Consider the following 21788-nt stretch of genomic DNA (forward strand, 5'->3'; position numbering starts at 1 on the left):
AATTAACGGGAAATTCTTTTGCAGAAGAGGAGAAAGGGGAGAAAGGGAGATGGAGACCAGTGAATAAGTAAAGGTCAAAGAGAAATAAAGTTAGCATGGGCTATTAGCTAGTATTAAACATCACAGTTCTCCATTTTTATCTGTTCTTGACCTATTTCCATCTTCTTTTTGTTCTTCTGGGGACAAAGATCTCTTTTTGAAACCTTTGATTTCCTTTCATCATTTAATAATTGCTTCTAGTTTTCAGCTTCTGCTGAAAAGGCTACTACTTCTCAGCCCTGAAAATGCACTGGTACTAAAGGTGAGAAACAGAAGCAGTACTTCGAGCTGTTCCAACAAAAAGCACTTTAGGAATCAAAGGCATTGCTATATTACTATTATTCTCTCCTTTCCCTGAAAGCTTTGGATAACATTAGCTCTGATCCTCAAAGAACTCAAAGTCTTTTGGTCTAGCCATTCTATTAATAATCTGTGACTTTAAGAAAGGAGTGGATATTTAAATTCATCAACCTTATCCAATAATCTTCTCTCTGCCTTAAATCTGGTGCTAGGCATCTGATCCAGAAATCAGAAATAGCAGCATTGTAACTTATTTTATCTTCTATGTAAATCACATCCAGCTATGCATAAACTGTAAGGGCATGTAGCCAGGCAGTATCAGTTCTGTTCAGAGATCCATGGCTGAATGTGCACTGAGCTCATATGATGGGAGTGCATGAATAGCCCTTCAGTATCTTTACACAGTTATATAACAGTTGCTTATCATGATGGTAATTTACATGAATAATGGAATAACAGATAAAAGATAAAAATAAGTTATTTGGGAAATTAGTAATAAATGTTTCTAAGTATCAGTTACTGTCTATCAAGACAAAATTGGATGGAATATACAGTGGTATCTTACAATAATAACTTAGGTAGTTCCATGAAAGGTACCACTCATGGAGAAATATCTAAACACAGCCTGAGGAGAAAGGAGGTTATAAATTAGAGACATAATCCATATTTGGCAGTTCATATAATTGGAAACCACCCACAGGTTTACAAAGATGAACAGGTTTAAAAAGAAAATATTTTAAGAGAAGGTTGGTATAATTCCAAGCTGTGATTATTCAACATGTCCAATCATTTTATACATATGTTATACACATATAATACATATGTACACACACACCCATATATAGATGAAGCCAAGGGTATGAAAGACAGTTTGAGTTCTTCTGTCTATTAGTCAACTAAAGTTATTTATGTCCTTATAGATTCAACTTAAATTATAAGACACTTCCAAATATACCTATTATTTGGAAATAGAAGACACATTAAAAGCCTGTGCAACAGCTGAAAACTTTGGGAAATAAAACAGTCTCATATGAAACAAGGGCACTGCTTCACACCCTTTTTCCAAGTGTTGGATTGGGAAAATGAATCCCATTTAAAGATGGAAATATTGGGTGAAGATATTCTAGGGGTTGATGACATGGAAATAATTTTGGATACCTAAAACCAAAACCAACTTGGAGACCTATTTTTCTTCAAGTGCTAATGACAACATAGATTATGAGAGGCCTGGACTGTGTCTGTTTCACTGAAGGTCTGAGTGTAGGCTCCGTGTTTTGTTCACTGATATCTCCCAAGATCCTAGAACAGTATCGGACATACAGTAATCAGTTATTATTAAATATTTATTCAGTTAAATGGTTGTTGACATTCCCAGTATGGAAATTGTAGAACCAGGTGTTCTCCACATGGGCTCTAATTCAGTGATAATTATTCCTCCTAACAGCAACAAAAAAGTAAGAGCAAACACTACTCATCTGTCACTTTACGTTTACCAAGAACTTGCCATACACGTTCCCATCCTGACATCTGGGTTCATCAGAGCAAAAATGACTGTGCGCCAGAGCCCGCACTGGGGCCCCACCTAGTGATGGCCCCTGTTCTCTCCCCTGGCCCCCTTATGGATCGAATGATGTCCTCTCCAAATTTGTCTGGAAATAGGGACATTAGTAGACACAAGTAGGTAAGGCAGGAGTCATGGAAATAAGTAGCTGAGTTAGGGTGAGAGCATACCAGCATCGGACGAGCCCCATTCAATAGGACTGGTGTCCTTATAAGAGGGAGAAATGTGGACACAGACAGGCGCACAGGGTAAACACCATGTAAAGATGAAGGTGGAGATTGAAATGGTGCGACCCCATGGACTGTAGCCCGCCAGGCTCCTCTGTCCATGGAATTCTCCAGGCAAGAAGACTGGAGTGGGTAGCCATTCCCTTCTAAAGGGGACCTTCCTGACCAAGGGATCGAACCTGGGTCTCCTGCATTGAGGGCAGATTCTTTACCATTTGAGCTGCCAGGGAAGCCCTTATACAAACTAAGGAACACCAGAGATTGGTAGGAAAACACCGGAAGCCAGGAAAAAGGGTGGAATAGATCCCCTCTCAGAACCCTCAGAGGGAACCCTGTCAACACCTTGATCTTGGGCTTCCAGCCTCTGGAACTGTGAGACAATACATTTCTCTCACACCACCCACCTTTATGGTACTTTGCTACAGCAACCCTTAGCAAGCTAAAAATACAGTCATTTACTTCTCAAAGCATGTCAGATTTCCTACCAGGCACAACTTGTACCCTGACCTCACTTTCACTGGGCACTATCTTATTCAGAGCTCAGAGTTCACAAAATTGCCTCCGCTTTATTCCAAAGCATCCACAATTACATGTTGTCAATATCTAACACATTCTTCCATCATGTTACATAGCAATTACCTCTGACATCTTTCTCTTACCTTCTGCTTGCTCCTGTGTTTGGGGTGGTGTTATAACCTGGAGGGGGTGGTGGAAACCAGGACTGTCTGTTAAGAAATGACATCAGTTATAAATATTGTGCTCGAAAGACCTGACCCCACCCGCATGTCTTCCAGGAAAAGCTGAAAATAAATTGACAGGTAAAAAGGCAATGAGATGACTTTCCTACAAGGTCTTAGAGATAAAATGAAAACTATTTAGTTCCTGCCATAGGAAGTAACGGCCTATATTGCAGGCAATCTGCTCTCCCAAGTAAATCCTTTTGCCCATTTCCTTTGACACTAAACAATGTAGACACTTCTTTAAAAAGATATCTGCAGGAAATCTGGAAAATAATAATGTTAAATCTATATGGTAGGTGCATGGGTGCTCATTATCAACACACCTCTCTGTTTTTCTGCGTTTCCTAAACATTTCATAATAAAAATAACAACACTCTTATGTTCTACTCAAAATATGGTTTTAAAAAATCTGTATGACAGGAAATGCTGAAAGTAAGAATATTGAAAATATAAATGAATGCCACAGCAATGCCAAGCTCAATTTTATATAGATGCATATGAGCAACTAAGCACACACATTTATACATACAAGTACATATATATACACACACATGTATATCCAATTAGAAAGATGCCTTCCCATTATTAAGACATCATTTTAGTTGGTAGAGATAGCTGAGGACTTTGTCAAAAAGACTAAGTTACAGATCAAAAATGATGTTCAGAGGAGAGTAAGATAGCCTGGAAAAGGAAGATGAAGGATAAGGACAGGAGAGTCGTTTAAATTCTCGAAGCTGGTCTATTCTCTGAGATTGCAGGACTGTGCTAAGATGGGATGGGAGTAAAGCAAAGCCAATTTCAGCTCAGTGCAACCCCTGAGAGCTTAGTCAAGGCACGTCACAAAAGAGAGTCATGCTTCTGGCTGCAATGTTCCTGAAGGATGCCTAGCCTATCAGAGCAAAGATTCTCGCCCTGGGTAGGAGATTGAACTAACGGACCTTAAATTTCCCTTTCGGTTTCTTCTAACAGACAAGAAAGGATCAGGGGAAATGTGAAATTTGGATCCAAGAGAAGGGTACTCTTATTTCCTGAGACTCTGTAGACACAATCAAAATTTCATCTGTAGGAGAAAATAGAATCAGTCATTTCCCTCCAGGAGGACTGCAGGAGCAGTGTGGCAGTCAGCCAGCTCATCAGCAAGCACTGAACACCTGCCCTACACCAGGCATCGTCCTGTGTGTGCGTGTGAAGTCGCTTCAGTCGTTTCTGACTCTTTGCAACCACATAAACTATAGTCCGCCAGACTCCTCTGTCCACGGGGATTGTCCCAGGCAAGAATACTGGAGTGGGTTGCCATGCCCTTCTCCAGGGGATCTTCCCGACCCAGAGAGGAGGCCATGTCTTTTACATCTCATGCATTGGCAGACAGGTTCTTTACCTCTAGCACCACCTGGGAAGCCCAAGCATGGTCAGAGGAGCAAGCAAAGAAAATAAGAAAATTCGAAAAGCACTGAGGTTCACGAATGCTTGTTTTCCATTCATGTCACGATTCACTGGCACTATGTTCTCTTCAACATGCAAAAATCACTTCCACCATCCCATTCTGTCACATGAAGAAGCTTCCACCACTGAAGATCTGCCTCTTCCTCCATGCCTACTAGATAAATGGAAGTTAGCACAGGCGAAAGTGGAAGGCCGTGCAGGGGAAGTTGAAGGAAGAGGTAATAAGCACGCAAACAGAGACCGACGCCTCCAGATAGGACCCCTGACCCTGAACGTGGAGGAAGCCTGAACTACAGAGCAGAGGTGGCCTCCAAGATGCAGACTGGTTTCTGGAGTCTAGTGACGCTTGGCTACACTGCAGACAATGTGCAGGATAGTTCCTTGTAGTAGGACTCTTCACATGCATTACCTGAAGTAGCTTTACTATCTGAGCTCTAGTATCAAAACATTACCCAGCTATTCAAGACCCTAAGATAGCACATATGAAAATAAGATCAGATTTGTGGTTATTAGAGGCAGGGGGATTGAGGGAGATTGGAGGACAGTGGCTAAAAGGTAAAAACTTACATTTTTTTGTCCTTTAGACCAACTTATTTTATAACCATTCGAAATACCATCCAACAAAAGACAAAGATGTTATAAGTTCTAGGGTTGTAATATATGACATGATGACTACAGTTACCATGATTGTATTATACATAGGAGTCCCTATGATGGTAAAGAGTCAGATGGTAAAGAGTCTGCCTGCAATGTGGGAGACATGGGTTCAATCCCTGGGTCAGGAAGATTCCCTGGAGAAGGAAATGGCAACCCACTCCAGTATTCTTGCCTGGAAAATCCCAAGGACAGAGGAGCCTGCCAGGTTACAGTCCATGGGGTTGCAAAGAGTGAGACACGAGTGAGAGACTTCACTTTCATATCATTTCATGATACATAGAAAAGTAGTTAAGAGAGTAAATCTTAAGAGTTCTCATCAAAAGGAGAAATGTTTCTATTGACATAATGGATGTTCTGTGAGATGATGGATATTGTGCATGCTAAGTTGCTTCAATCGTGTCCAACTCTTGATGACCCGATGGACTGCAGCCTGCCAGGCTCCTCTGCCCATGGGATTCTCCAGACAAGATACTGGAGTGGGTTGCTATGCCCTTCTTCAGGGGATCTTCCCCACCCAGGGATCGAACCCATGTCTCTGATGTCTCCTGCATTGGCAGGAGGGCTCTTTACCACTAGCACCACCTGGGAAGATATGACGGATGTTAACTGAACATATTGGGTGATCACCTCACCATATGTGTAAATCACACTATACACCTCAAGCTTACACAGCGATATATGTCAATTATTTCTCAATAACACTGGAGGAAAAGATGGCATTTTTGAAAAGGAGATTGGGGAGGAAAGGACTGAAGTGTGAAGACAGTAGGCACCAGATCCCTGGGAAAGGGAGGAGGGAAGAAGGAGGAAGGGCGGAGAGCAAACTCTAGATGCGGCCCGGGGGCCTTGGATGATTCGGTGCAGATGTTAATAAAGATCAGTCTGTGAGAGAACAGCAGGAAGAGGGGCTCCCAACAAGCCCATCCTACCTCTTTTTCTTCACAGGAGTAGTAGTGGAGGTGGAAGCTGGGGTGTTGGTGGCGTTTGCACCGGACAAACCTCCAGGTTGCCTGTTTTGTCACAAGAACAAGCAGTGAGCACATTGCTGAAACTTCATTTTATCTCACCTTTGAAAGGACTTACAATCTACTCCTAATCCCACCACAAAATGTTTCACTTGAGGATGAAAGAACAACAGAAAAAGTTCTTCCTTAGTTTACCCATTATACAAATCACCTGGCTTTCATTCAGATAATTAAAACAGAAGGAATTGAATGGAAAAGTCATTCATTATATGACATTCTGTGTCTGAAACCCAGACCAATCAATTTCCATGTGCTTTGATTCCACATCAAAGGATTCCAACAAATATTTTAAAATCCTGTCTATGCTGTGACTCACAGAATTATATTACAATTTTTTAATTAAATACATTAGCTTGTTTAAGAAAACATTTAAAAATCACACTGTTTTAAATCTCTGTGTGTGTCAGTTGCTCAGTCGTGTCTGATTATGGAAGCCCGCTAAGCTTCTCTGTCCATGGAATCCTCCAAGCAAGACTACTGGAGTGGGTTGTCATTCCCTTCTCCAGGGGATCTTCCTGACCCAGGGATCGAACCCAGGTCTCCTGCATTGCAGGCAGGTTCTTTACTGTCTGAGCCACTAGGGAAGCCAAATCTCTATTTAGCATTTGTTAATACATGCAGACCCTCAAAAAACTGAAGTGACTCAGGCCTGTTTCAATTATTGGAGGGCAGTCCAGGGTGAAAATTATTTTTTTGGAAAATACAAATTTAAAAATCAACCAAGTTTTCAAAAATATATCTACTTTTCTTGTTTATAACCACCATTAGTACATTCCAGGGAAAATGCATTTTGTCTATACAGATTGTTAGCAAAGCCATAATTTCAAGACTCAGCTGAGCTGTAGATGTGATGGGTGTTTTGGGAGGCAAGTGAAATGTACAAGAAGAGAGTTGCCATAGGACTAGGAAAAAATTTTAAAGTTCTATGGGCAAAAAACTAAAAAATCTAGACTTTTAGAAAGAAAAGAAATAAAGAATGACTTAAGCTTCAGTGTTTGATTAGAGCAGAGGTTAGCAAACTTCTTGTGTTAAAGTCCACATAGAAAGTACTTTAGGTTTTGCTGACCACTTCAGTATATCTATCAATACTATTCAACCTGTCAAAGCTGGGGGTGGGGGGCAGGGCATTGCTGTGTTACAATGAGACTTCGGCCTGAAGACAATATACCTTGATTTTTTCTTGGACATATAGGAAGAAATACACTTTATTCTTAAAATGTAAGATCATTTAGAGAAGTACATACGTCTTTGTCACTTCTGGTGGTTGAAACGTGGACACCTTTCTGGTAAGAAAATGAGAAGGCAAAGTTTGAGCAGCAGCAAAGAATAAATTCTTGCATCAATTTGCAGTTGTCCATGAATTTAGAGTTATTACAATTAAAAGTTAACATTAGTTGTGAGAAAGAAAAAGAAAGTATCAGTAGTTGAATACATTTGAAAAGTTGATCTCATGGTTTTTCACCTTTTGTGTATTAGATTCCCGAAAAAGGTGTTTTTCTTTAGAAATTTCATCTTTTAAGCCCAGTGTTTTTCTTTGATGGGTTCAATAATTTTTGTACCATAGGAATGTAAACTTTACATTTACATGTGTTTCGTAATACTTCCTGTTGCCACCAGGATAATTTAAACAGACACATAAATGGGGTAGAATGATGGCCTGAAGCAATGAATTCTCTTCATTTTGAAGCCACGAATAAGAGTTTATTTCTCTTTAACCATGAGCAGGAGCCAAGTTTTTATGCCAGAATTATTTCTGTTTAAAAAATACAGGATAAGGGTTTACAGAAAGATAATAAGTAGGACTGAAGAACTGTATGCAAGTAAGTAATGCTTAGAAAAATATTGTACTTGAACCTTTCCCCAAGTTAGTAGATACTGGTACCTATTGGTTAGTCGGTTATCCAGGGTATTGGCCTTATATGTTTTAGCAGCATCATTTCTGTTTGAAATCCTTTATAAAGAAATAAGACAAAAGTCTGGATCAACATTTAGGTTTCTAAACTCCTCTTAGGCCTCTTTCACGCTAGAATCACTTCACAACATAACGTTTCTCTAGTGAAAACAATTGCTTTTCAGGTATCACATTTTATAAAATTTTACAATTAAAAAAAGCTGTTATACTCACCACAAAATCTATTTATTAGGCCATTTTGATACAGTTTGTAACTTTTATAAAGTTTATGCTTTTTAGCTAGCCTTTCTGACTCATTGAGCATTTATTTCATTAACTATTTCCTTTTCATTGTTGTTTAATAATTGACCCAATGACAGTACTTTCTATGTCACTAAAAGGAATCAATGGAAGACTTAAGCAATTTAAAAAAATGTTCTATGGTATCAGTTCAGTTCAGTTCAGTTCAGTCATTCAGTCGTGTCTGACTCTTTGCGACCGCGTGAATCACAGCACACCAGGCCTCCCTGTCCATCACCAACTCTCAGAGTTTGCTATGGTATAGACAATGCTATATTTTTGTCAATCTCTTTGTTTTCCTTCTGAGCACACAGGAAGACTGCATATCCCAATCTTTAGTACACGTATACTGGGATCATGTGATTGAATTCTAAAGAATATGGACAGAAATATTATTCATGACTCCCAAAACCATCATAAAATCTCTTGCATGATCCTCCATGCTCTTTCCTCCTCTTCTACTGCAGCTTTGGTGCTCATGGGTTGAAGATGGAAGAATTACAACATGGAAAGAACCTAGGTCTCTGAGTCATTTTATGGAGCAGAGATTTCCCCTAATTTTCTAGGATATCACTTTGAACTCTGCTGAGAGCAAGCAATAATCTTCTATTGGGCTAAACCATGGAGATTTGAGGCAGGGGAGAGAACTCGTCACAAGAATTGCTCTACCCTGGCAAATTTGTTTACATTGACTAACACATTGTGTTAATAGGTCCTGGGGACCATCAGAGGTTTAAAACACTCTAAACTCGGGTCTCCATAGGAGAGTAGGTCTGGGAAAGGTGTGTTTGTCTGTCTTTTGGGTCAGAAGACAAACTAGGAATCCTGTAGCCTGCATGCCAGTGGTGGGATCTCACAACTGCAACCCCTAGAAAAGCACATCAGAAAGGAAAGCTCTTCCTGAGATGTGAGGCTGCCTTCTGGATTCTGCAGGTTTGCACTAAACTACAGCCCCATAGACTGCAGCCCACCAGGCTCCTCTGTACATGGGATTCTCCAGGCAAGAATACTGGAGTGGGTTGTCATTCCCTTCCCCACGTTGCACAAAACTAGGATGGGGAAAAATTAGGTTCTGGAAAACAAAAGGTCAGCAAGATTCTTCTGCTGATCTCATACTATGGGTCTATTATTAATATAATTTTCTCTAAACTGTTATCTTTATCATTCATGTCATTTTAAAAAAATAAGCTATGGTAGTGAGCACATAGCATCTGTTTCTTTTTTAGAGATATTTATATATTTATTTAGGCTGCATTGGGTCTGAGTTGCAGTACACAGGATCTTTCTTCTGTTAAGCGAGATTTTTCCTTGCAGTGGGTGGGCTTAGTAGTTTCCATGAGCAGACTTGGCTGCGACCCCACATATGGGACCTTAGGTCCCTGATCACAAATCAAACCCACAGACTGCAAGGTGGATTCTTAAGCACTGGACCACCAGGGAAGTCCCACCATCCACTTTACTACAGGGCTTTATATAAACTGTTCCTGGGAAGATGGAACGATAACCTCGCCTTGCTCTAAAAGAAGCTCATGATGGAAAAATATGGCTTATTTGTCCCAGCTTTAAAATGATTTCAATTCCTAGATGTCATTGTGACATGTGTAATTAAAACATTTGATAAATAATTCTAATACATGAAATTCCCCAAGTCAACCCCACACAGTTTCTGTTTATGGTGCATAATGACGATACCTTGAACGCAAACTGGTAACTCTTGCATACAAAAAGGGAGGAACACTGAATCATCCAGAGCTCCATATTCTCAACTGACTGTTCACAATCCAGGTATTAACTTGTACAGAATGAATCCACATTTAAAACTCATGATGTGGAAGAGGAAATGGCAACCCACTCCAGTATTCTTGTCTGGGAAATCCCATGGACAGAGGAGCCTGGCGGGCTACAGTCCATGGGATTACAAAGAGTCGGACACAACTTAGCAACTAAACCACCACCATCCTCAAGGTATTAATCACTTTTACATTCACTTGTTCGTTTAAAAATCCTCTAGTAGATAACAAAGTTCATCTTCCTAATGACTTGTAGGGTTTCTACAGTGATTAACAAGGTTTGAAATTAGTGTGTGTGGGGGCAATGGAATAAAACAGAATCGCTTGTTATGCTTCCTGAAGGATTGAGTGTCTGTTATATAAGAAAATATTATATGATGGTGATACTGATCTTTAATTGAAATTTTTTTTAGAGATGTCATATGTAAGGGGTCTAATGCTCAGAATACCACCATCGAAATTGAAGCTCATAGAGAATGTAAAAATAGAAAGCAAATAGGTTTGAGAATATTCTGGCATAAATTATTTTTAGTTAATGAGGAATGTAAACCTTCAGTGTATCTCTTAGACACTCTAGCTTGCTGCTCACAGAAGGTGCTGGCACTTACGTTTGATGTGCTGTCCCTCTGGTTCTAGATATCGTTTGTCAAAAGCAGGAAATAAGATTAAAAAATGTATCTGGATGGAAATGTCACTCTGTTGATTTGTAAATTATGAATGTATACTTTAAAAAAATAATTTAAAGGTGTAAACAAATGATTAGTGTTTAAGTTGATATGGCAGCGAAAAAAGCAAAATAATAATAATAATAATAATGTGAGCCATCCTGTATTTTGGCTGTTGCTTTAATAAAGGATTGCACAGACATGCAAAAAAAAAACAAACAAAAACTCATGAAGATCACTCAGGTGCTCATTAGACCAAAGACTACAAGTATATTCTCTGCACTAATTGCTACTGAGCCTCTGATATGTTTATATTTAAAGGGCTCTGCAGTAAATCATGGTGAATATCATAAACATGATGTCATGTAATCCTAAATCGTAAAACTTAAATGCTCCTTGCAAACTACTCAGACTTTAGAGCCATCTATGAGATCTTCATAGAAGATAAAAATAATCCTGGGAAATTGCTACGCTGGTACCCTGAAAAGAACAATCTTTCTAAAGAAAACAGAACCTTAATTTCAAACATCTTCAAGGTTTAAATAAAGGAGGATTGTGATGTTAAAATTAAATGAAATTAATCAAAATTCTACAGTGTTTGTCTTTGTGGGCAATATAGCATGGAATAATCAAAATAGCTACCTACTACTCTGCTATCTTCTCTGCCCTTCAGAACATCTCTACAAGGTAGATGTAATTATTTTCATTTTATAGATAAAGAAATAGAATCTCAAAAAATGTGAGTAGCTTTCTCTTGGCCATACAACCAGGAAGCAGTCTGTCTCCAAAGTCTTTCCAGTAGGGCCCACTGTGATACACCTGGTTCTGTAGTCTAATTGTTGCAACATTGATGAGCAACATGTCTTTCTTCAGTTATTATTTTTCACCTCCACTATCTCTTTCACAACACTAGGGGGATAAGTCTATAAATAACATATAAATAATTGTGTATAATGTAGATAATTTATATAAATATAAATAATATAAATCATAATGGACAGAACCATCATCCCAATGTGTTCATCAATTTCTCATTTCTTAGGGAGATTAATTTGGTACTTCCCTTAGAAATGAAGTTTCTATCAACTTGTGATATGAGATAGATTGTTTTAATAGGAGTCAGTCTTGGAGACAGGAAATACTTAAACAGAATCAGCAACATGATCAAAAGAACCAAAGGAAAAGTTACACTTCCACAACAGAACACTAGAGGTCTCCCTAACCGCGGTTTTTCAAAATTAGATATGAAACAATCTTCAGGATTTGAGCCATATTAAACGCTATGGTATACTATTGATTACCTATGTTTCTTTAGAACACTTCACATTTTTACCAACAGATTTATATTTTAAAAGGGAACTCTTTAAAGGTAACTCAGTACTTTTCTCATATTTATTTATTACACACAATAGTACTAAAATGGCACACACGTGCACACTCCTAATATATTTGACCATCTTCCTCCTAACATTACTTCGCGTCTTACACTTGGAGTGCCCTGCATGATGGGGTCTGACTCCTGCTACCAGGGCTTGCCTTTCTTGACCTCTCTGTTCTCTCCCTCACACCTGTGCCCACACTTAAAGAGATGAATGTAGTTCACTGTTGGGGGTGAGCTGGGGATAGGACTGCCTGGGGTAGCTCATCTTCCAAATATGCACTGCTAATCCTCTGTGTAGATAAAGCAAGAAATCTCTGGCTTCATTTTCTAGTTTATAAAATGAAGGGTTTGGGCTGGTGTGGTGGTTTGGAATTTTGGCTGCTCATCAGAATCATGTCATAAACTTTAAAAGATGCTGCCCAAGGCCCCCTCAGACTAATTAGATTAGGATTTATGGAATAAGAGCTGTTGGAACCAAATTATCAGTGCAGTCGAAAAGCTCTCTGGGTGATTTGGGCTTCCCTGGTGGCTCAGATGGTAAAGAATCTGCCTGCAGTGCTGGAGACCTGGGTTCAGCTCCTGGATTGGAAAGATACTGTGGAGAAAGGAATGGCTACCTACTCCAATATTCTTGCCTAGAGAACCCCATGGACAGAGGAGCCTGGTAGTAAAGAGACAAGGCTGAGAGACTGACATCTTCACTTTCTAGGTGATTCTAATCTGCTGCTGAGGTTGAGAATGACTAACTGGCTTGACTGTGAGGTCTGGTCTAGTTCACTGCTGATGTTCTAAGATTCCATCTTGACTGGCCTGATATAAACACTCAGACACAAACATTCAGCCTGTAAAGGCTTAGGTCTCCCGTATTTACCTTTCTTGAGATAAATTACCTCACTTGTAAATTCATCCCTAAGGGTTTCCTGCTTCAATTAACAGAGCTCTAGGACAGCTCCCAAGGCCAGGGTGAACAGACGGAAGCACTGTGACTCCTCTCTCACTCAGGGCTGTGGAGATGTGATCCTGGGTAGATACTTTCACAGACTTACTCTTGTCAAGGTTGTTAATTACAAGAGAGGTGTCACCCCCTTAGTTCGCTATTAGGGAGATTGACTTAAAAGCCTATAAAGAGTGCAGAAGCGCATGCATTTGCTGTTTTAACTGACGTTGGCCTGGTCTGAACATGGAATCTATTAGATGCCATCAGTTTCAGCATATGTGCTGCAAGGGCAGCAGGTTGCACGTTTGTTTCCAAAGACAGCACATCTTTAGCTTATGGGGTGTGGCTTCGACTCTTGATGGCCTCGGGCATTCACCGTGTCTAGACTCCAAATGAAGATATGAACTTTGTTCTTTATCTGTGCTTAATAAACACTTCTGTACTCAGCTGCTAAGTTGTGTCTGACTCTACGCGACCCCATAGACTGTAGCCCACCAGTCTCATGTCCCCGGAATTCTCTAGGCAAGAATGCTGGCGTGGGTTGCCATGACCTCTTGCAGGTGATCTTTCCCACCCGGGCATTGCACCCAAGTCCCCTGCGTCTCCTATATTGGCAGGCAGATTCTTTACCATTGAGCCACCTGGGAAGCACCTCTACCAGATATAAAATTTAAACGTGACTTGTAGCTTTTACGCTTCAACCTGAATAGATATTCCTTGGTTTTCTGTTTATGAGCCCTTCCTTTCCTTCCATCTACGAGTGATGGAACACTCAATGGCACAACACAATGACTCATGTATAGCCATGTGGTGACTCCATGGCCGAAAGAGCAGTTTTACTTTCTAGAGTAAACAGCCAATGTCTTTATCCTAGAGTGAATCAAAATTACTGTGTTATTAAAATATATAGTCTCTCCATAGGACAGTTAAAATGAAAACTGCTGTTTCTCTGCCTCCGGAATGGAAAAACAGAAGCTAGAACAAGAATTGGTGACTCGCACACAAAAAAACTATATTCTCCTTTTAAAATTAAGCAGATAACACGCAGCGCCCATCCCATCTATACTCAAACCAGTTCCTTTAGAATTTTTCGTTTTGATGTACTATTAGCAAGATTTTAGGAAAATAGCATAGCAAGTCAAGATTTTGTGAGTTTTGAAGAAGATAATTCCATCTTTATAGCCCTCTGTTCCTGGGGATAAAATATAGTTTGAAGCTCAGTTTGGTAAACATTTAGCTGCCTCATGCCTTATAAGAAATGGGATTTAACATATCTTATACATTCCACTTGCTGGTTCAAAACACCTTACCTGTCCAAAGTGTCATCAGATCTGTACCGACTGATGGTGGCCTTTGGCTCTTCCCTCTCATTTGTTTTCCTGTAGCAAAAAATAATTATAGGAAGATCAAATAAATTATAAAAAATAGTTTATACAACTTCCACAGATTTAGTAAAGTCTTGGCCTATTGGGGTAGGAGATTTATATGTTACCAAGAAAAGACATATTTGGAGTACCAAAATTGTCCCAGGCTTTGACCTGACTAGGATAAACTAGCAAACCTAATTCCCCATGCTAATAAAAGAATTCTTCTTTAGGTCCAATTAATCTAATTACAATGTAACATATTCAAATTGAGGATAAGGATATGTGAAACAAGCAACACAACATGCAAAAGCGCTAATTACTAATATGTACCGCTTTCAGGGTTGTTGTTGATTTTTATGTGGTAGGAACTCAGTCCCTTATCATCAGCTCTGTTGTGTTTACAGTTTCATCAGAGCCTTATGCCAGCACAATGGCTACATACAAATCAGTCTATTAGGAGTTCAGCACCGTGGACAGGGTTGAAAGCAGAGGCCTTGCTGGAAGAAAGAGGGAGCAAGAGAGAAGAAAAGAGAGAAACAGGAAACAGGAAGAAAATGAACAGAGGAAAGTGGTAGAAGAGAGAAAGGACGGATGGGAAGACGAGAAGAGAGGGGAGCCTGGAAGAAGTAGGGGAGGAGAGACAGTGGCAGAGAGCTGAGACAGATAATTTGAAAAAGAGGGAGCAGAGAGAAGACAAGAAAGTTAGAGAAGGAACCATGATAATCAAAGCACTGGAGATAGCTTGATCAGACTGATCATTCAGCAAGAAAAGCCTATTCAATGTCTTAACCCTGCGATACAGGGAAAGTAAGCTCTTTGGAGAATTCTACCATGATTGACTGTATTTGCATTTCAAAGCATCATTTGAAGCTAACAGATCAAAGGTACTGAATCAGAAAATGTACCAAAACAGTATACTATTTAAGATGCAATTTTTAACTTGATGTAGTGTATCTTTATTAAGCAAATATTTGCAGGTAAACCATATACTGTATTGATGACAGTATATCATCAGCAGTATATCATCAGCTGAGAAATGAGTTATGAATTAACTATAGACCCTGCACACACAGAGCTAGAGGGACAAGTAAGACATGTATGTCCAAGCATAGAAAGCGGTCAGTATCAGAAAAGAGGTTCAGGTCAAGTACAAGGGAGTTTGAAGCTGGGAAAGCTTGTTTGGAGACGTGGGGATCAGAGAAGGCTTCCTGGATGAGATACAAGTTGAGCTGGGACTTGAAGGATAAACAGACATGAATGAACAGAGATAGAGGGAATAGTGTTTGTTTAGGAAAGAATAATGTTTATAAAAAAATAACTAATGCAATCTCTTGTGTTTTTAAGGAAACTCAGAGTGAGGTTATGGTGAGACTCATTAGCAGGTGTAATGCATGGGTGCAGATGGAATTGACCCCCATCCAGGAAATAGCTCCTCATAGACGCCATTGCTTTGTCTCATTAGCTGCTTCATTCTTTCAGGTACTTATCACCACAGGACATAGCATACTGTGTTCATTTACATTCAATCTCTCCCTCCTCTCCCTTTAACCAGGAAGCTTCCCTGATAGCTCAGTCGGTAAAGAATCCACATGCAGTGCAGGAGACCCTGGTTCGATTCCTGGGTCAGGAAGATCCACTGGAGAAGGGATAGGCTACCCACTCCAGTATTCTTGGATTTCTCTGGTAGCTCAGCTTGTAAAGAATCCACCTGCAATCCGGGAGACCTGGGTTCGATCCCTGGGTTTGGAAGACCCCCTGGAGAATGGAAAGGCTACCCACTCCAGTATTCTGGTCTGGAGAATTCCAGGGACTGTATAGTCCATGGGGTCACAAAGAGTTGGACATGACTGAGTGACTTTCACTTGAATCACTTGAAGTTCTATGGAAGCAAGGGTGTCGTTTTGTTCCCAGACTGCAAAATATTGTCTTGCTCCGAAGGGCATCTCCACTGGTACTCTTTGTTGTGCTTTCTGCCTCCTTTGACATGTGTTAATGATCTTGCAGAGAAAGGACATAGTAAAATGTCCTGTTGTTTATGCATCCTATGAAGCTTGTCTTCTAGCATGACGAGACAATTATTTATTTTCCTTTATTTTCAGTCTCTGCTCACGTGGAACTCTTGGGCATGTTATCACTTCTGCTGGAAGTGCCTCTTTCCTGGCCCCTTGCTCACCAGCTACCCTTTCCTACTTGGAAACAGCTTCCATCCTTCAAGCAGCAACACCAATGAGCACTTCCTCAGGGCGGGCTTCCACTCTTACAGTCAGAGTTACCCTCTGCTTCTTCCCATAGCATGGCCCACACTTCTACAAGCACTTTGCATGGTAAATCTGAGTATTTGTGTCTATGGATCCATCTTTTTCCATGAAATGTGAGAGCTCCTTAAGATCACAGCTGGCGTCTGATGCATCTTTGTATTCCCAGCACCTGGCACAGTGTCAGCACACAGTAGGTGCTCCAAAATGGTGTTGGGTGAACACCAAAGTGGACACAGCCTCTGCAGAAGGATGGAAAAGTATCACACGGACGTCTGTTTGTGCAAATGCAAGGAGAAAAGTAACCTACACTACCTTTTATAAAGATGTCATTTGAGATACTCACCAAGGAGTCCAGGGGGAAATGTCTCAGGAGTACAGATTTTTATTTGTGAAGATAAAACAGCTCAGTGTGCTGCTTTAGCCAGAATGCTGTCCAGCAACATGAAGGGTTCAGGTAACTGATATAATTTTAAATATATAAAATTATCATAGAAGGCATTACGATTACATTATCTTGAAACATGGCTTCCCTGGTGGGTCAGATGGTAAAGAATCCGCCTGTAATGTGGGAGACCTGGGCTTGATTCCCTGGGTTGGGAAGATCCCCTGGAGGAGGGCATGGCAACCCACTCCAGTATTCTTGCCTGGAGAATCCTATGGACAGGGGAGCCTGGTGGGCTACCGTCCATGGTCACAAAGAGTCAGACATGACTGAGCAACTAAGCACACACACATATCTTGAAGCATTAAGAACACGAATCTTAGTTTTCCTGGTCATGCTTCACAACAAGTATGTTCTTTAATAGTTCCAGACAAAGGCAAATACAATGGAGGGTATGTTTTCCACTGGTGCCTGGATTCAAGTTATCAGGCTCCCCTTGTTTGGTAAGAGAGGGCCAACAGAGAACAAGAACATAAGCTTCAAAACCATGAAGACCCAGGACAAGCCACAGGACAGTCAGCTAAATCACAGAACAGTCAAACAGAAGAACTAAGGCTGGGAACCCAAAAACCAATGGGATACGTCATGTAGAGGGGGGTGAACTCAGGACCCTTCAGTTCAGTTCAGCTCAGTCACTCAGTCGTGTCCGACTCTTTGTGACCCCATGAATTGCAGCATGCCAGGCCTCCCTGTCCATCACCAACTCCCGGATTCCACTCAAACTCACATCCATGGAGTCGGTGATGCCATCTAACCATCTCATCCTCTGTCATCCCCTTCTCCTCCTGCCCCCAATCCCTCCCAGCATCAGGGTCTTTTCCAATGAGTCAACTTTTCCATGAGGTGGCCAAAGTATTGAAGTTTTAGCTTCAGCATCAGTCCTTCCAATGAACACCCAGGACTGATCTCCTTTAGGATGGACTGGTTGGATCTCCTTGCAGTCCAAGGGACTCTCAAGAGTCTTCTCCAACACCACAGTTCAAAAGCATCAATTCTTCGGTGCTCAGCCTTCTTCACAGTCCAACTCTCACATCCACACATGACCACTGGAAAAACCATAGCCTTGACTAGATGGACCTTTGTTGACAAAATAATGTCTCTGCTTTTTAATGTGTTATCTAGGTTGGTCATAACTTTCCTTCCAAGGAGTAAGCGTCTTAATTTCATGGCTGCAATCACCATTTGCAGTGATTTTGGAGCCCCCCAAAATAAAGTCAGCCACTGTTTCCACTGTTTCCCCATCTATTTGCCATGAAGTGATGGGCCCAGATGCCATGATCTTCGTTTTCTGAATGTTGAGCTTTAAGCCAACTTTTTCACTCTCCTCTTTCACTTTCATCAAGGGGCTTTTTAGTTCCTTAGAACACGTCAAAATTCTGAACACTTTTTAAATGGTTTAGAAAAATTCACATATAAAAACTCCAAAATAGATATATTCAAAGTGTCCACTTAATGTTTTTTTAATTTTTATTTGGGTATAGTTACTTCAGGGCTTCCCAGGTGGTTCAGTAGTAAAGAATCCACTTGCCAATGTAGGTGACATGGGTTTGGTCCCTGGGGGTCAGGAAGATCCGCTGGAGAATGAAATAGCAACTCAGTCCAGAGAATCTCATGGACAGAAGAGCCTGGTGGACTACAGTCCATGGGGGTCACAAAAGAGTTGTGTACAACTTAGCAACTAAACAACAGTTACTTTACAATGTCTGCTTATCTCTTTAAAGCCCCACCATGAAAAACAATCATAGTCCTTCACTAAGTATGTCTTGGTGGTAGACACTGCCTATGGAACCGGATAAAACTTTAGTCTGAGAAATAACTAGGTTCTTCTGCTGGGTGTAGCTGTTTGTTTGTGTGTTAGTGTCAGTGTGCTTTAGTAAGAATATTGTCTATTCATTTTATCAATCTTAGAATATTTACATCATTGTGACTATGAGTTTTGCTTAAATTTTCCTACTAATTTGATTTGTCTGGCCACTGGCCACTGAGTATCATTTAGCGATTTTCCACATGCCTAGGAGTTTCTGAAAAGAAATGTTGTTTTCAGTCGCTAAATCGTGTCCAACTCTTTGAGACCCTATAGACTGCAAGACACTGGGCTTCTCTGTCCTTCACTATCTCCTGGAATTTGCTCAAACTTATGTCCATTGAGTCGGTGATGCCATCCAACCAACTCATCCTCTATTGCCTCCTTCTCTTCCTGCCCTCAATCTTTCCCAGCATCAGGTATTTTTCCCCTTGAGTCAGTTCTTCGTATCAGGTGGCCAAAGTATTGGAGTTTCAGCTTCAGCATCAGTCCTTCCAATGAATATTCAGGGTTGATTTCCTTTAGGATTGACTGGATTGGTCTCCTTGCTGTCAAGGGACTCTCAAGGGTCTTCTCCAACACAACAATTCAAAAGCATCGATTCTTCGGTGCTCAGCCTTCTTTATAGTCCAACTCTCATATCCATGCATGACTACTGGAAAATTACAGCTTTGCCTCTATGGACCTAGTTGGCAAAGTGATGTCTCTACTTTTTAATATGCTGTGTAGGTTTGCCACAGCTTTCCTTCCAAGTAGCAAGTGTCTTTAAATTTCATGGCTGCAGTCACCGTCCGCAGAAAAGAAAAGTACTGTCCCATAAAGCAAGTGAACTCAGCTGTTATTTCTCTTTTAGGGTTCCTTTCTCTAAGGCTTGGAAATATCTTATCTCATCATGTTTTTGTGGGAGCCTTTGCTCTTTCCCGTCGGGAAGGCCACCGTGGTAGGGTGAGCAGTGGATTGATGATTCTATACCTTCAAACTGTATTTGGGGAGCAGAAAGCTGGAGAAGCATAGTTTGCTTTGTGAAAATCCCTAATGTTGTCAGATTCTCCTTCACGTGCCCAGAACATCAGGGAAAGCCTGTGGCTAGGCACCAATATTCAGCCTTGAACAAGTCTACTCTCAAAAACAACTGTCTTCGTGTTTCTGCTAATGATGTAACTTGTCTGAAACACCTACCTGTCCAAGGCATCGTGGGAATTATGTCTGTGGAGCACCGCCCTACCGTAATTTTCATCTCTGCAGAGAAAGAACAAAATTAAGTCACATGAAAAGTTATCACAGTCTTTAGTAAGCATTAAACAAGGCAGGCAGGAAAGAGCTCGCAATGCTTGGCAAAGTTAATTCAACCAGTCACCACTTGAAAGAACACGGTGAAAAGAAACAAGTTTGGGAGTACAAACGACCATTATTCTGATTTAGCCTATGAGATTTCCAGGTGATTCCACAACAGAATGAGTGTTTGCTTTTTGGTTTTGGTTTCTTTCATCAGAGTGTGGGAATGCTCAGCCAACTACTTTGTATATATTAGAAGCATGCTTTTCTGCAGGAATGCAAATTTTTTTTCAAACATGTTTTAAATTTAGTTAAGCCTGTTATGTCTAAAATTTTTCCCGTTGATGACCTTGATAGTTTTCCTTGACAAAGTGTAGGAAAATACATACCAGTATTTGTGGTTAAGAAGGTTGATTGTTCACAGATTTAGCCTATTTCTGACCCATGAGATCATATAGTGTGCTCTGTTTGGTCCTTAAAATTCCCTATAAATTAGGCAAGGGAGACACTCATATCCAATTCACAGATGAGAAAATTGCTCAAGGAGTCTGTGGCTTTCCTAAAGCTAAAAGATTAGCAAGTGACAAGGGTAGGTTTAGGTCCCAGATCTCTATATTCCAAACTTTTGCTTTTCCTTCAGGTCAATCATGCAATAGGACTTCATACATAAAATCCTAAAGTTAAATCTTTCTTATTTTGTACAGTGGACCTGAAAATACAGGCAATGTTGTGTGTGTGTGTGCTAAGTTGCCTCAGTCATGTCTGACTCTTTGCAACCCTACAGACTGTAGCCTGCCAGGTTTCTCTCTCCATGGGATTCTCCAGGAAAGAATACTGCAGTGGGTTGGCATGCCCTCATCCAGGGGACTGTAGCCCACCAGGTTCCTCTGTTCATGGGATTCTCCAGGCAAGAATACTGCAGTGGGTTGCCATGCCCTCATCCAGGGGATCTTCCAAACCCAGGGACTGAACTTGCATCTCTTATATCTCCAGCATTGGCAGGCAGGTTCTTTACCACCTGGGAAGCCCACAGGCAATGTTAGGAAATGTCAAAACATGTAGTAAAGACTTTGGTCTTGAGCCAAGGCAGAGAGTAAGTATCTGAACCTTTCAATGTGAACCCAGTCAAACCTGAAATATCACATTTCTCCTGGTTCTGCTCCACTAATGTTACTCAACACTCTGGAACCACTGACAATAAAGCTATAAAAGAACTACAGTAGATAATTAAAAAGAAAGATGAACAGTGAAACTGAAACAATTCCAGCCAATATACACCCTCAGAGATCCCAAGAGAACCCTCCAGATTCCCGGTATCCCCTCCCTACACTTGGGGGAGAGCAGCAGACGACAGACACAGTTTTTGCCTAAAGAAAAATCCTAACGAGGAGCCCAGAACTGGGCCAGCGAGTGTGGGGGAGGCATCAGAGCCAATTTCCCCTTCACTGAGAAGCTGTCACACCGTCCAAGCTTCCCTAGGCCTTTTAAAGGAAGTGTGTCTGGCATAAAACCATCGCTCCTACCGACTGTAAACTGTCTTAGACATCTCTATCTCCCCACATCTGTGCAAATACTTGCAGCGCCAAATTTACCTTTGATCTCCCTCTGTCACTTTGGAAAAATGGAAATGTCATAATAGGTTTCAAGAGAAGCAGTAAATGTTGCTTTATAGAAGGAAATGACTGT

General features: G+C 40.7%; 1 protein-coding gene across 9 annotated transcripts in view; it reads right to left on the reverse strand.

Annotated features, from left to right (window-relative positions):
• Positions 1 to 21788, reverse strand: part of SCEL (sciellin) — a 124403-nt gene that overhangs the window by 81044 nt on the left and 21571 nt on the right. For 8 of the 9 annotated variants that reach the window (XM_018056489.1, XM_018056485.1, XM_018056484.1 and 5 more), the window contains exons 4-9: positions 20007 to 20066; positions 14267 to 14335; positions 7875 to 7943; positions 7237 to 7275; positions 5897 to 5977; positions 2787 to 2852 (exon numbers count right to left, since the gene is read on the reverse strand). In XM_018056489.1, coding sequence (XP_017911978.1) covers positions 2787 to 2852; positions 5897 to 5977; positions 7237 to 7275; positions 7875 to 7943; positions 14267 to 14335; positions 20007 to 20066 — 384 coding nt within the window. The remainder of the gene's footprint in view (positions 1 to 2786; positions 2853 to 5896; positions 5978 to 7236; positions 7276 to 7874; positions 7944 to 14266; positions 14336 to 20006; positions 20067 to 21788) is intronic. The other variant, XM_018056487.1, reaches the window with a different exon arrangement.

This window comes from Capra hircus, chromosome 12 (genome assembly GCF_001704415.2).
Source record: "Capra hircus breed San Clemente chromosome 12, ASM170441v1, whole genome shotgun sequence".
Taxonomy (NCBI): Eukaryota; Metazoa; Chordata; class Mammalia; order Artiodactyla; family Bovidae; genus Capra; species Capra hircus.